This window comes from Cottoperca gobio, chromosome 16, assembly GCF_900634415.1.
Source record: "Cottoperca gobio chromosome 16, fCotGob3.1, whole genome shotgun sequence".
Taxonomy (NCBI): Eukaryota; Metazoa; Chordata; class Actinopteri; order Perciformes; family Bovichtidae; genus Cottoperca; species Cottoperca gobio.
Genome location: NC_041370.1, coordinates 16,724,210 through 16,739,387, shown reverse-complemented (window position 1 = coordinate 16,739,387; position 15,178 = coordinate 16,724,210). Strand labels below are relative to the sequence as shown.

Below are 15,178 nucleotides of genomic sequence, written 5' to 3'. Positions count from 1 at the left end.
AAACCTGACCATTGCACAACTCAACAACTCCATCTCTCTACAGGACAGATACATGACTATCAGACACCCTCCAGCGAATGCAAACAGAAGAAAAAGAATATCTCAATTAGGTAAGGTATATACTCAAATTCAATAAATACACGTACAGTATATGCATACACACAGACACTAGCATATCATACTGGTAAATTACAATAACATTTTATTATCCTCTGAGTAGCTGTCCTCGGGCTTACTACAGCGGGTCTGGTGTTGCTGTGTATTATGTTACTCGGAGGGCTGCTCACGCTGAGCTTTGGCTGTGAGTCTGAACTTTCTTTAATGAAATCATAGCCTTAAAAATGCAGCATATGTTTCACCAAGAGTAAAAAAAAAGGTACTACATACCTTCTACACTGTAATAATGTATTGTGCTGATTAATTCTGCTTAGAGTAATCTTGTAATAAAATGTAGACATAGACTTTTCCCGGATTGCCAGACTGCATTGGAAATACAGAGATTTTTCAAGAAGGGGATCGGATCTGAATAATTAGTCAAAAAGGGACCTATTTTTAAAAATGATCCCAATGACCACAGGTTTGATCATTTGTCTTTCAGTATATACAGTATATTAGTAAATGTATTACATGCTCATATTCGTGTAACGTTTTATAGTACCAGCAGTGGAAGCTCTGCTTAGTGCTAGTGTCCAGCGGACTGATCAGTGGGTGATAAAAGATTAAACAATTTATGGGCATGCATGAATTGTGTATGTAAATGTATATTCTACTTGAGACCAAAGGGAGTAACATCTACATTTATCTTTATACAACAGATATCAGATTTCATAAGGAAATCAAGGAAACGCAAGAGCACGTAGGTGAGTGATCAATGAACATATGATTCATAGTAATAGCTACATATTCAGAATGACTGCTCTTTAACAAACTGCGCAAAAATACAAATTATATATTAATAAAATGAGATAACTAGGAAACAGTCATTAATCAAACATTTTATAAAATCATTCCCATCAAGGTAAAATAATATGTGTAAAACCAAACTGTTGCTCATCTTTACAGACCATCTGATAACACTCGTTTCCCCTTTGAATCCCCTGTTCATACCACAATATGAGCTGCCTAAGGTGAGGAATAGATTTGAGTTGAGGGTATAAATTGGCATCATCTTCTTAATCATCTTAATTAACAACTTTATCTGCTTTCACTGCAGCAAATGACAGAGGATTTGTTCTATCTGATTGGCGAGGAAACTGGAATCTTCAGCCTCACATTCTACGGGAATTGCACAAGTTGCTTTTGCGGGCGGAAATGACCAGGGATGAAATCCAACCTGGAAACACATCTACAGTGTAACGGGACAATCACCACCACATCATCCATAACCATGTTATTATTTCTAAGAGTGTTGTCGGACACACACACACACACACACACACACACACACACACACACACACACACACACACACAAATAAATAAATGGTTATCAATTTTTAAGTGAAAGAAAGTTTCCAGTTTTTGCAAAATCTACTCCATTCTCTTCACCAAAACATATGATTAGTTCACTGCCAGCCAGGAAATAAGGTTGGTATAAAACTTATATATCTGTATGTATGTATATCTTCAACTGTTAACAGGGTTGAGAAACTCCTTCATTACCAAGCTGCATTTGTTAGGTGCCTCCCATAGGGGGCATTAAAGTACATAACTCCATCTAGTTTTATTGTGCATGACACATTATCACTTGCAAACAATCAAAACCAGCATTATCTCTACATGAATGCAGTATCTCTACATGAATGCACGTACACAAACATACACACACCCTGACACTAAGTATTTCCATTCAGCCATGCAGGCAACAGGAAGGGGAAACGCTGCTTCCTGTGGAAGAATGGGTGGAGGCAGTGGTCACTCCGAGTGTACCCACTTGTGTATTTGTGTGTGTGTTTCCAGTGTATTGTGAATATATGTGTGAGTTTATACAGCAGTTTCATCAGTCTGTTCTACTACTGTTGTATCAGGGGTTATTTATTCATCTCAACCTACAGTGTTGACACAACTGGCTTTGGGTGGTCACTGAAGCTGCCTCCGGGACCTGATGTTGACACCACTCGTTGGGCATGGTTCCTAACAACAGTGGCACTGAGAGTGGGAGTATTTAAGGCCATGGGCCCCTTTCCCCACAGCTACACTTTAGCCTCATCAGTTTCTGTATAACGGTGATATACCAACTGTTTCAAGCTTGGTTTGAATGCTTAATTATACAGTATATGCAAGACAAGGACCATACTGAACAGCATTATGATGCAAATGTGATTGCCACTGATGAATTGTGATACTCAATCAAATGTAATACAAATATAATGGAATTAGGGCAGTGTATGGTTTGTGGTAGGCAGAAGAAAAACAGGAAGGGTCAGCTATTAACCATGTATGTTTTTAGTAAACAAGATCATCGGGGGTTAAAGGTTGGATAAGAACTAGCAGTGCAAAGCAATGTAAGACTGCAGAGTCGATACAGTATAATGTCCTCAGCTAAATGTACTAATCCACAGCAGAGCTTTGCGAACTACAGTAAGGTTTGAGAGGGCAGAGAGGGTCGTGGAGCACAGCAGCAGAGGGCAGCACACAGCTATGGAAGGGGCAGGGAGGTAATATGGGTCAATTATGGGAGCAGCACTGTGTGTGACAAGACATGACAGAGAGGGCAGAGTTGAGGCACTGTGGAAAACAGAATAATATGAAGCAGACAGTGGCAGGACATAACGAATTGGTCTACGGCGACTCATATCCCAAGGGAGAGGCTGGTTTGGGATAAAAGAAAAGGTGCATGTTTGTGTGTATTGGTTGTACAGTAGCTTGTTACTGTGAATGACAGTAATTATGATAGTTTGTGACTGCATCTTGTGTTTATGTGCATGTGTGTATGTGCACAACAGAGACAAAGTCTTACCATGCAATTCATGGCAAAGTGGTTGTGCTGGGTCTGCAGTTCTACAGCATGCTGGTGGTTCCCTCCGATCTCTGTGTAACTGGTGAGAAAGAGGCCCTTGTTGTGCATGATCCAGTCGAACATCTACACATGGAAGAGGGGGAGAAATGCACTTAGTCTTACAGAACGCACTTCAAAAGAAAAGGGTCTTTCCATCTCGTGTTTACTCACAGCAACAGCAGGGAGAATAAGAGAGCCTGTGTTTGCAATTTATCAAAACCTTTCACCACTGGACTGACTTCTAGAAGGAAGTCATCTTTATGTTCCTCTGTAATAAGTAAGAACAAAATAACACACTGTGTGTGTGTGTGTGTGTTGTGTACACTGCACTTTAAACTTAATTTCTGTTGCAGTGTGTTCTTTCTATGTTCCTCCCGCTACATGTTTGGTGTATGGAAAAGGTGTGTTTAATTACATCACTCTCACTTTCTATAGCAGGATAACAGGCATACAGGCACACACTCACACTTGAGATTAATTTCCTCTCTGTTTCCATGCACATGTCAATGCCAATACTGGCCAGTAGTTTCAGTCCAACAATGCACCTCATCTGCAATACTACATACATCCACAGCCTTGCTAATCTGACATACACAAAGCTCAAAGTTGATATAAGGATTTAAATGTCTGGATTAATGTAATGTTTTCAAATACTGGGCTAAGACTGACATGCATGCAGATGAGCTCTTGTTCAGCCTGAAATACTTGTATGGATCAAGAAATACACTTGATCGGCACAGTGGGGTGTGGTGACAGCGTCGGCTGCTGGGGATGAGATGGGAGTGGCTCAGCTGGGGATCGGGGAGAGGGAGAGGGAGAGGGAGAGGGAGAGAGAGAGAGAGAGAGAGAGAGAGAGAGAGAGAGAGATGGCCTGGCGAAAGCAGAATTGGTGTGCGGATCCAATTGGGTCTGAAAAGATCACCACCTCCTCAAACTGTTTGACTTTTCCAAATCCCTCATTTTACCTGGATGAGAGTACATTCTGAAGATACACCAAGGGGCAAGAATATCAAGAAACAGTGAGGAATCCATTAAAATATTCATGGTTTCAACATTCATGTAAAAAGTATGGAGAATAGATTAGCACTCTGACCTTCTCTGCGTCCTGTTCGAACAGACGCAACTGGAAACATTGGTCCAGCTTTAGTTTCCTCATGTGCCACAGCTGCTGCAGATTCTGCCGCATCCCATGCAGTTTATCCAACAAACCCGTCACTTTAGCTACTAGGTTGTGTACGTCCGCATGCGCATGGAAGCCGTGATGGTGGTCGTTGGAATCTCCACTAGCTCCACCACTGCGGTACCCGCTTTCAATGCTACTTCCACCTCCTGCAGTTTGTAACTGTAGCCTTTGTAGCAGCCTGCGTCCCTGCGCATCCAGGTCCTCCACCGATGCCTTAGTGGCCCTTTTCTTGAGCCCAGCATGTTCTTCCATGAGCCGCCGAGCCCCCTCAAGGTCCCGCGGTAGATCACGCAGGGACAAGGTTTCCTGGAGCTCTTCAAAGCGTGCCAGTGTGCGCGCTGCATCGCTGGCAAAGGTCTCAAAAGACAGCCGCACCTGAAATGAAAGTTAAGCGTGAGCAGCTTTTGCCAAAATAGAGATGCTACTGAATTTCAACTAAAAGACAAGATTTGCTGATAAAGTCTTGCTGAAAAGAGCAGAGCTGTTTTCTCAATTAAGCACACAAAGCCTCAAGTCAAAAGCTGAGGTTTTCTTGTGTTACTTTTAGAGAGCAGAAGAATATAACAAAAAGAGAAAGTATCCAAACCTCAATCCAGTCATCATGGTTGTACTCTAAACTGCCCTCAAAGTCAGCTGTCAGCTGGGATTGGTCCACAATCTTGGATAAACCCTCTAAGGAGACCATCACCGTCTGATGTGGGTGAGTGTATGTGGAACAAATGAAGTCGAAAGTGAAAGAGGGGTGAAAGATTGAATGGACAGAGGGAGGATAAGAGGGAGACAGTGACAGAAAGACCACCACAATTTAATCACTATCATAGTCATCATCATCTTAATACTCCAAAGTAATCAAATGTTAATTTGTCAACACATTTCCTACTGTTAAACCTAGATTATGAAAGTCAGTGGCTCCATGTCTACTGTTACTGTTTAGATAGGTGGGGCGACCCCAAAAAAACATTCCAGACATTTTAAGCAGCGTTCATGTTATCGTAATAAGATAGAAATAAACTGATATAAACTCGTAGGAAGTAAAAACAGACACTGAGGTTCACGAGAGCAAACACAATGAAAACGTTAAATAAATGGTCAGATTTGGGGTTAAAGTCTGCCTGAGTGCTCTCCAGTATAGATGCTATAATAACTGGAGGTTTTTGTTAGCTTCTTTTAAACTGCAAGCAAACTGAGACACACTAACAGGAGTAGTTGTAGTTGGAGGGGTGAACCTACACCTATGTTTGCAGCCGGAAGCTGTGCAATAAAAAACATCATCTTGCACTGCGGGATAATGAGCAGCGATTGTGAAAACTCAACAGGACTTGATGAGGAAGAGGAAAGCATTTGAACCCTTCCCGCATCTAGAACTTTGCAGCCTGAGACTCAAACCAGTGACCTCCTAGTTATCATTGTGCTTACTCACATACAGTACATGTCTGACATCTATATCTACTGTTGGGATGAAAGGCTTTGCCATGTCCTATATATCCTGTTCCCATAGTAACTGGGTCAGGACTAAATATACCACCACATGCCCACACGGGACAGAACAGTGCCACTGTCACCGAGCAGCAGTCCAATTAGAGCTGATGGCTATGCTAACAGTTTAAAACACATTGTTAATCTTAAACATATTTTATAATGTTATATTCATGCAATGAGCACTACTAATATTGCCATCTCTTGTAGAAAACAATAAAATAATCATTAACCTGTACATTTAAAAAAGATACTAATGGTTCATGTACAACATCCACAACAACAAAACCTGGCTAGAATTGTTAAAATAATTAGTTTTGTGTATTTTTAGTAGTTAAAGTATGTAGAATGTCACCAACCTCAAATTCAAACTTGGAGCTGCCGAAGTTGGTCCTCTGTTTCTGCCAGAAGTTGTCCGGTTTGATGATGAGTGCGACGTGGATACACGACGGGAAAGACTCCTGGAGGATCTTCAGCAGAGGCTTGATGCTGTCCCACTTAGAACCACGCATGTCCACAATGACTGTGAAGCCATGTCTGGCCACCTCCTCACTGCAAAAACAAACATGAATGAAGATGTCAGATCTTAAGATAAAGGCAATCGGATGTACTAATCGAATGTGTGTGAACAAACCTGAATGAGCGGAAAGAAACCATGGCAAACTATTGAGTTGCATCATTGTCACTGCCCACGTAACAGAAATAGAAACACTATAAAGCCATAAAACAAGAAGACTCATTGTGAAAAATCTAACTGCAAAGATGCAGAAAAGATTTTAAGTCAAACGATCCCATACAAATCTTTAGAGCATCTGGAGAAGCAAAAAAATAGTTAAAACATTCAAGCATTGACATTTCCACTGCTGCTTACCAGGAGTCCTGCTGCTGTATAAGTCCATAAAAGGTTTTTTCTCAGTGTTATAGACTTTAATCTGAATGTGTCTAGTTAGGAGGCAGACACAGACGCAGGCCCTCCTGCTCTAACTCTCACTGACCTCACTCTCTGAAAACAGAATGGTGGCCAAATGGGTGGAGAGAAGGGGAGTGGAGAGACAGGAGGGAGAGGAGAGAGAGAGAGAGAGGAGAGAAAGAGAGACAGAGAGAGAGATAGAGAGCGAGAGGAAGAGAGCGAGAGAGAGAGAGAGAGAAAGAGAGAGAGGAAGAGAGCGAGAGAGCGAGAGAGCGAGAGAGAGAAATATTTAGACAGGAGAAAGAGAAGTCAAGCTGACCTCCCTCTGAGTGAGTGACACTTGGTTCCTTCTAAGCTTCAAACTGGATGGCTACTGGAAACTAGTCTTACATCTTAACGCAGTTCCTTAAGAGTTGTGCCTTTTGGAGGCCTGGAAGTCTTAATACACCAATTGAAACCAGTATGTTCAGATTCAGAGCAGGCTACTTATCATCTACTGCAATGTTTTTATGCACCTCTGAAAAGATGTGAACCTTGTTTGTTCCAGGGGTCGTAGTTGGTTCTTGGACTTTGATACAGAATTGCAAACTATCTACACTATATAAACAGTTGCATCATTCTGACTACTGTTGACTGAAATATATGCAGAACTTGACAATTTTTTATTTTGCCTCTCACATCTCAGAAAGCCCTAAAGGAGCCCTAAAAGGACCTGGACACAATTTTTGCAGTAACTAATCTGGACCACCTCTCGCCTAAAGACAAATTTCCAAACTGTTCTGTGAAAAGGACTTTAAGCACTCGACCTGTGCAGCACTAGAAAGCACAGGGGGGGTCAGAAGCAACAGAAGAGTGCCAGCTTCAAGCTAATCACATCTGACTCCAAACAGAACAGCCTGGAGCTGTGAAATGTGAAGGAGAAATGCTCCGAGACTTGAACATCAGCATGTACTAAACTACAGAGCGCAATGGAGTACAACCCTGCTAGAACATACTGTGGCTAAATGCTTCCTGTAAACAGGGAAACAAGGAAGAAAAGCCAACACATTGTTGAGACTTAAAGAGAAAAAGGAAGCGGCAATCTACATTTAGACCACTCTAACTAGACATTATCAATAGTAGAGTGAGAGAGAGGAGAGTTACTTAAAAGGAACGACTGGTAACCTACATAAGGGAGAAGTAGCTTTTCTAGAGAGTTAGAAGGAAATGAGAGGGGTAAAAAGAGGAAGGGGTGTTGAATCTTCACAGAGAATCCAAAATAAAACCATCCCATCTCTTTGTAGCCTCAGGTTATGCTTCAGTGTTTTAAATCAAAGCCAGGTGGGAAAGTCTGACACAAAGAAAGCGATGAGATGTGTGTGAGTGTAAGTGCATAAGAGGGCAAGAGGAGGGGTCTGTTTCAAATGAACCCAGGATCAGGAATGGTGGTGGTGGTGGTGGTCTAGTGGCTTAGTGTTCTGGGCTGCCACTATTGTACCACTGAGCAGGGCACTTAACCCCGAGTTGCTATGGCATAGGTATTCAACAGGGGGTTCGCAACGTTCTGCAGGGGGGGGGGGGGGGGGGGGGTCGCAAAATTGTTTGTAGATAAAGCAATTTTAGTTTTTTGATAAAAAACATTTTTGCTTTGCGCATTCACATTTCCTCCTCCGCTGTGTTTCGTGAAGGGCGTGACTTCGCTCCTGACACATACACCTACTGTCAGAGACAGAGCGGAGGAAAGGAGAGGGGTGAACTAAAAGAAATTTGCGCCGCGCACCCTCCCGTCGCACATACCTCATCCAGACCAAACAGCAGAACCCCCCCCCCCCCCTCCCCGTTCACTAAAAGTTGCTCTGGATAAGCGTGTCTGCTAAATGACACGTAATGAATCCTCCACTGAAACCCTGTGTACATGTGTTTGTTATTAAAATGTTTATACCTGGGAATAGTAGCCAGGTAAGCTATGAGCCTGCGCAGGTCCTCAGGTCGTATTCTGTCATGGTTGCTCCGTGCTGGAAAGGTGAGAACGGGACCTCCACGTCTGTCTCTGCCACCTTTGGATAGAAATAAAACAACAACAAAAAAAATCAATAAATTACTGTAGCACGGCTGTAGCGGAGCAAACTCCAGCGAAAGGTGAGAGTGTTTTCTCCCCGCTTTGCACAAATTAAGGCTTGAGCATCAGGAAACAAATAAATTCAGGAATGATGTGAAATCACAAAGAACCATCATATTAAGGTAAATAAACTAACAGTCTGACATTTATTTTACCTTCAACTGCTTAGTCTAATGCTACTGAGTTCACATAGGACTACATAACCTACATAATACTACCCCAAAAAGATGTAAAGAGAGTGCAGTAGTTCTCTGGGATGACAGCAGCTAATTTGCATGAGTACCATCTGTGAATGAGTCAAATTGAAGTGTCAGGGGTCAAATTAGTCTCACGATGACAAGATAATAGCCTTTCAGTCAGACTGCAGTAACAAACAACACTGACTATTACTGAACAGAGAAAAACACTCTCAAATCCATTTACAATTATGGCAATGCCCATGCAGTTAACACTAATGGGGTAAAGGTCAGGTCAACACCATGACAAGTCAGAAGCAGTTCAGAGGAACACATGAGTGCACTTAATTAACCTAACAAGTAGATAATAGAAGCTTGAATTGTCATACCCAATCTGTCATGTTGTGATGTTTAAAGGACATACAGTATGTGTTCCATTTTTTGAAACCATCTTGTCTTTCGAGCACACAGTCTTGTAACTGTATTGATTTTGTTAATATTCTGATCAATCTGAACTTTTGGAAGTACTTAAATTAAAAAACTAAACTAAACTAACTAAAGCACACCTGGCTGACATTGGGATCTCTGGTGTAGCACTTTCCTGGTTTTCATCTTATCTCTACAACAGACAACAATATGTGCAACTGAGCAACCACAGGTCCAGGTGTTCTGCTGTTTCACGGGGTGTCCCCCAGGGGTCAGTACTGGGTCCACTATTGTTCATTATCTAACTCCTTCCCCTTGGCACAATCCTCCGCCATCATAATGTCCACTTTCACTGTTATGCCGATGACACTCAAGTCTACAGAGTGCGCCCGTCCCTGTCCCAATCCAGTACAGAAGTCTTGGTCCACGCTTTTGTGACATCACGGATCGACTACTGTAATGCTGTTATTATTACATTACAGGTCATTTAGCAGACACTCTTATCCAGAGCGACTTACATTGAACTAAGTACAGGGACAGTCTTCCTGGATCAACTCAGGGTTAAGTACCTTGCTCAGGGGTACAATGGTGGCAGCCTGGTATTGAACTCCCAACCTTCTAGTGTTGTTTGGAAGGCGTACCACTAGACCACTAGGCCATCACCACCCTGTTCTCTCTGGCCTTCCAACCAAACTGCTCAACCGACTTCAATTCTCCTGAAACTTCACTGGCTCCCTATTCAATCCCGGTTCAACTACAAAATCATCCTGTTCACCTACAAAGCCCTTCACAAACTCGCCCCCACTTACCTAAGTGACCTCCTTCAGGAGTATACCCCCTCCCGCTCCCTCCGCTCATCCTCAGCTGGTCTACTGACAATCCCCACATCACGCCTCATCACAATGGGTGCCAGGCCCTTCATCTGCACTGCTCCCAAGCTCTGGAACTCCGTCCCTCCGAAACTGTTACAACATTCAAGTCCCAACTCAAAACTCACCTGTTCAAACTGGCCTACTCTCTGTAGTATCAATCATCCTGTATCTTACTCCCCTCCCCCCTTTTGTCTTTATTGCTTTCTTCCTGTGTCTCAACCATATCTCTGGTATTGTTTGTTTGCCCTTCCAATGTCCAATGTTTTATCTCTTGTATTTTGTATGGTGTCCTTGGGTGTCTGGAAAGGCGCCTCCAAATGTATTATTATTATTAGTTATTAGTTATTTTTGCTGAAACAAAAAGGTGTCATTCTGACAGATTATTCTTGCAACATTGTGCAAACTCAGTGTGAATAGCAGTTATTAGTGTAGTATACGTATATCTGACCTGAGAGAAAGGCGACCTTCTCCTTGAGGATGGGAAGCACATCAATGGCCTTCATATCCTCATTGCGATGAAACCCTGAAACACAGAGAACAACAGAGAGGTCAGCAAGGCAGGAGGCCAGCATCCAAAATCAAAACACAAATCCAGAGACATTCAGTTGATCAGTGACAACAGTTACACCAATCCTAATGTTTGTTTTTATTTCTACACCGATCTGCCCAGCAGCATGTGATATATTTAGTATGCGCTGAGTTGGCCAGTGTTTGCTGATAATGCTTCAAGTTTAACTGACCCGGCACACTGCTTGTTTTAATCCAGATGACCTCAGTGAAGCCTCTCAAGCATATCATTGTGTACAGCTAATGAGGGAAAAAATCTTGAATGAACTTTCTTTGACATACTGTATAAAAGGCAACATCGTCATACAATCAGCAATTGACTGCACATTAAAGTAATAACTTAAATATAACAATTCCATTTTAATTATAAGTTTCTTATTTGCTTCACATTTCAGGCTTTGTCTTTTATGGAATGTTATGTTCTTCAAATGTCAACTCTTTTGCCTCGCTTCCTCAAAAGATGGCACACTGGTTAATACTAGAAAGCATTCCCACACACACACACACACACACACACACACACACACACACACACACACACACACACACACACACACACACACACACACACACACACACACACACACACACACACACACACACACACACCTCTCCGATTTGTCAGTGCAGTTAGTCATGAAGACAAGTAATTTAGATGGTCCACTGTACAGAATAATTTAGGGATGTGCGATATAGTCGAACATACTATACCATATTTTCTTAATTTCCACGGTATAATATATCTGATGATGACAACTGTATAGCTGTTGTCTGACAATCGAGCTAAAATGCTTTTTATTCAAATGCAGGGTATTTATATTTGGTTACAATTACATTGTCAAGAGTAGCAATAGAAATGCAGAAAAAGAGCATAACAATCTCTAGCTAATATCTAATGCCCCAGTTAGCATAATAAATAAATGCATACCAATCATGATATTTACAGCTTTGACCGCTGATGATATATGATATATGAGTGCATGTAAGTGAGGAGGTGTTTGTGTGTGTGGGGAGGCAGTGCCTCTCTGCAGATGCAGTTAGCTGGTGATGTCATCAGATATTGCTCACGAGCTGTGAGTCATCTCTCTCACATTTACACACACACTTTTAAGTTTTTACAGAAAATCATAACCATAAAGAATGCAATCCAGGGAAAAAAACCAACATGAAATTATTAGAAATATTTTCAATCTCTATTTTGGTAAACAGAGCTTTGGGGTCGGAAAGGAAGACAAATACTGTAGGGGACAGAGCTTTACATAAACACTGTGTTGCTTTGACAGTTATAATATAAACATTTAATCACACTGACTTCAAATGGAAATGGGAAATGAGCTAATTAGATAGTGGCTAGACTTAATCACACACACACACACACACACACACACACACACACACACAAAAGTCAGTCATGAATCCAAGTTCATTTTAAACTACAGCAAAGCCATAATCTTGAGCAAGAGCTAGTGATTACTCAAAGTTGATTATTTTCTCTCAAAATTGGAGTATTTTTTAGCCCGCAGCTTGATACAAGCACGGAGCAAAACTGTAAAATAAAGGCATTTTTCAACACGAGTATCAGAACGCTATGGCTGCTTCTTCCAGGTTGCAAATGAATTGCAATCTGGGGATATGGAGGGGAAAGAAAGATGTGACAGAATACAAAGTAAAGACAGAGAGAGAATACATGAATGGATGGATATATAGATACAAAGATAAATGTATCAAAGGCAGACTGAAATGGAGATGGACAAAGACAAAGTGTCAGGTATAAAATGACAGGAACAGAGAAGCACGAGCTGATAATGATTGAATGACAGCAAAGAGAGGAATATGGGGACAGACACAACTGCAGTGTACAGTTAGACAGATAATCATACGGACAAATGAGACTGTAGAAAGACAGCTAAATAACTAGAAGTTTTTATGGCTCCTGTAATATCGATTTTATTCACGGTCTGAGGGGGAGCAGTCAGGCCTGTATGAAAGCACATTAGCTCCCTGTGGGAAGTGGCGGGACTGGACACAACCTGACTCACGGATAATGTCACAACCAGCTGAGACAAGATGAGACTGAGGTAGCAATAATGGTTTTATTCTCGTTCCACGGCTGACGAGAGGAGAGAGAGAGAGAGGCTAAACAGCTGAGTGAGTCCCTCGCAATGCACACTCATAGTTTTTATGATCTCCCTCTCTGTTGCTGACTGTCTTTTTATAACCCACTGAACCTGTTTCTCATCCAAACCCCCTCAAACAGAGCAAAGACTTCAAAGAGTGTTTCAATGTGTGCATCGAACATCAGCACCACAGGGCCCAAGCAGAAATAAACAATACTCCTCTTGCACGTTGTGTGTTAGCACATGCGTGTGTGTTTCCTGTGAAGTGTGCCCAGACACATTCCTCACTTTGGTGTTTTATGTAAGATACTGGTGCTGGCACACAGCCAACACTGACCTCTGTTATAACGCTGCAGCCCTGCTAAAATGGCAGGTCGTACCACATAAAGCTGAGAGCTGGACATACATGCACTTTTGGGTTTTATGTAGAAGGCTGCAGTAAGCTAGAAACATATGTGGCTGCCATAAAACGTTACACATATCAATGCTGGATAACATAACATCAGGTTGGAGACTTTCACACAAAGTGTTGTACTGTATGATTATAAAACAATGGAGAGCAGCAAAATATAAACAGCTGATGGTGAAGAGTTAGTTGCTTCTACGGTATGATGGCCCATTAATTGTGGTGTTAATACAGTAAAACAAGGCACAATGCCGCAAGCACGCATACAACCACAGAGCCTTTCCTAATTTCCGTCATGTTTATATACAGCAATAAAGCATTCGATATCCCACAGAGATAAAGTATTACCCTTCACACTGTGATTCATGAAATCCCATCATCCCATCTTGCTACACACACCAACACACTGGAACACACAGGCACACAGGACAACCTCCTCTCTTCACTACACACAACCCCTCATTTACAAGTCTGCCGAGCATGAAATAAAGCTTTTCAATCACAGACTGCTTGTTCATAACACACGCATAATGAGAGCAATCCATTTTACTGGCAGCCTGCACTCAGTGCCCTGTAAAATGAGGCGAAATGCATAGCGTTTGTCCAAGAAATATGGTTTTCACATTGAACTTTCTTTGCAATCATTATTTTATTTTTTTATATATAATAGAATTTTTTTTTTTAAGCCGGAAAATGAAGAAGAAAGGTAGAAAGCAATACATTTTTCAGTGCTCACTGTGACACATCTGTCCTTGCATATCTACATAATAACAGGAAATACGATGTGATGACAGCGAGATGAGATCAACTGCACACATGACAGGTAGTGGATCATTTAGAAAACAATACGGGAGTGGTGGGTGGCAGTCTGTCATTCATGACACACATGCATGCACACACACACACACACACACACACACACACACACACAAACATGGGCATTCACATGTGTAATTATGCTCCCTTTCTCTGTGCAGATTTAGAAATGGAGACATCTTGTTGAACAAAGGGACAATGATAGTACGTCATGTGGAGTATCTTATGCTTGGGTTGGCTTAACACCACATAATGCATGAGCTACAACAATGCTCTTGCTTGTGAACTATGCAACTTAAAGTGTAAGAGTGGAACTATTTATCATATTGATAATTTGCATTGCCACTACATCAGGCAGTTTAGGCAGTTGGTGAATGAGTTGTCACTCTTTTAGCTCATTTTCATTGAATGAATATGCAAAAATAGTTCTGTGCCAAAAACAGTGGAATGTTGCAAGAAAAGGCCATAACATGTTTTTTTCTATTGTCAAGGGAAACAGGCAAAAACTTTGAGACAAATGGACACCAGTTATTTCCCACAATTGTGCAACACTGCCACCATTGCCTAGCATTCATAATTTACTGGTAATAAGATGTACAGTCAAGAGTTTGTCAAATCACATGCTTGCATTCAAATAACAGTAAACCCAATGTTGTACTAATGCAAACTGTGTCTGTTCAATGAAGACAAAACTTTCTAACTGTGTGCTTTTATACAGCTCAAAATCCAGCCAACCCTTTTTGCTTTAGCAGTGATATTCTAATAAAACTCACAACCACAGAATGCAGAGCTGACGAACACTTGAATACACAGAATGACTGAACCTTTACATGGGTCTGAAGAGTTTCATACTCCATTCTAACATAATTTCTCAGTTTTTAACCAAGCTTGATTTCAAAGTCACTGTGAAAATATGTCACATGCAGCTGGAGCAGAGACTACTTTTTCACAGCTGTTGCTCTCTGTGGATTTAGAAAGCAAACAGACAAAGAGCAAGAGGCAGTAACACAGATTTACTTCTTTTTTGTCTAAATCCTAAATACTTAAATTCACATTGCTGTGTAGCAGAGGCAGTACAACAGCACAACACACTGAAAGTGTGCCAATCCATTTCCTTTCGCTCTACTAACTCCA

At 41.5% G+C, this 15,178-nt stretch overlaps 1 protein-coding gene across 3 annotated transcripts in view; it reads right to left on the bottom strand.

Moving 5' to 3' along the window:
- The window catches only part of triob (trio Rho guanine nucleotide exchange factor b), a 103,962-nt gene that overhangs the window by 54,996 nt on the left and 33,788 nt on the right, over positions 1-15,178 (bottom strand). For all 3 annotated transcript variants that reach the window (XM_029450782.1, XM_029450784.1, XM_029450785.1), the window contains exons 3-8: positions 10,587-10,661; positions 8,488-8,602; positions 6,016-6,208; positions 4,767-4,871; positions 4,091-4,555; positions 2,959-3,081 (exon numbers count right to left, since the gene is read on the bottom strand). In XM_029450782.1, coding sequence (XP_029306642.1) covers positions 2,959-3,081; positions 4,091-4,555; positions 4,767-4,871; positions 6,016-6,208; positions 8,488-8,602; positions 10,587-10,661 — 1,076 coding nt within the window. The remainder of the gene's footprint in view (positions 1-2,958; positions 3,082-4,090; positions 4,556-4,766; positions 4,872-6,015; positions 6,209-8,487; positions 8,603-10,586; positions 10,662-15,178) is intronic.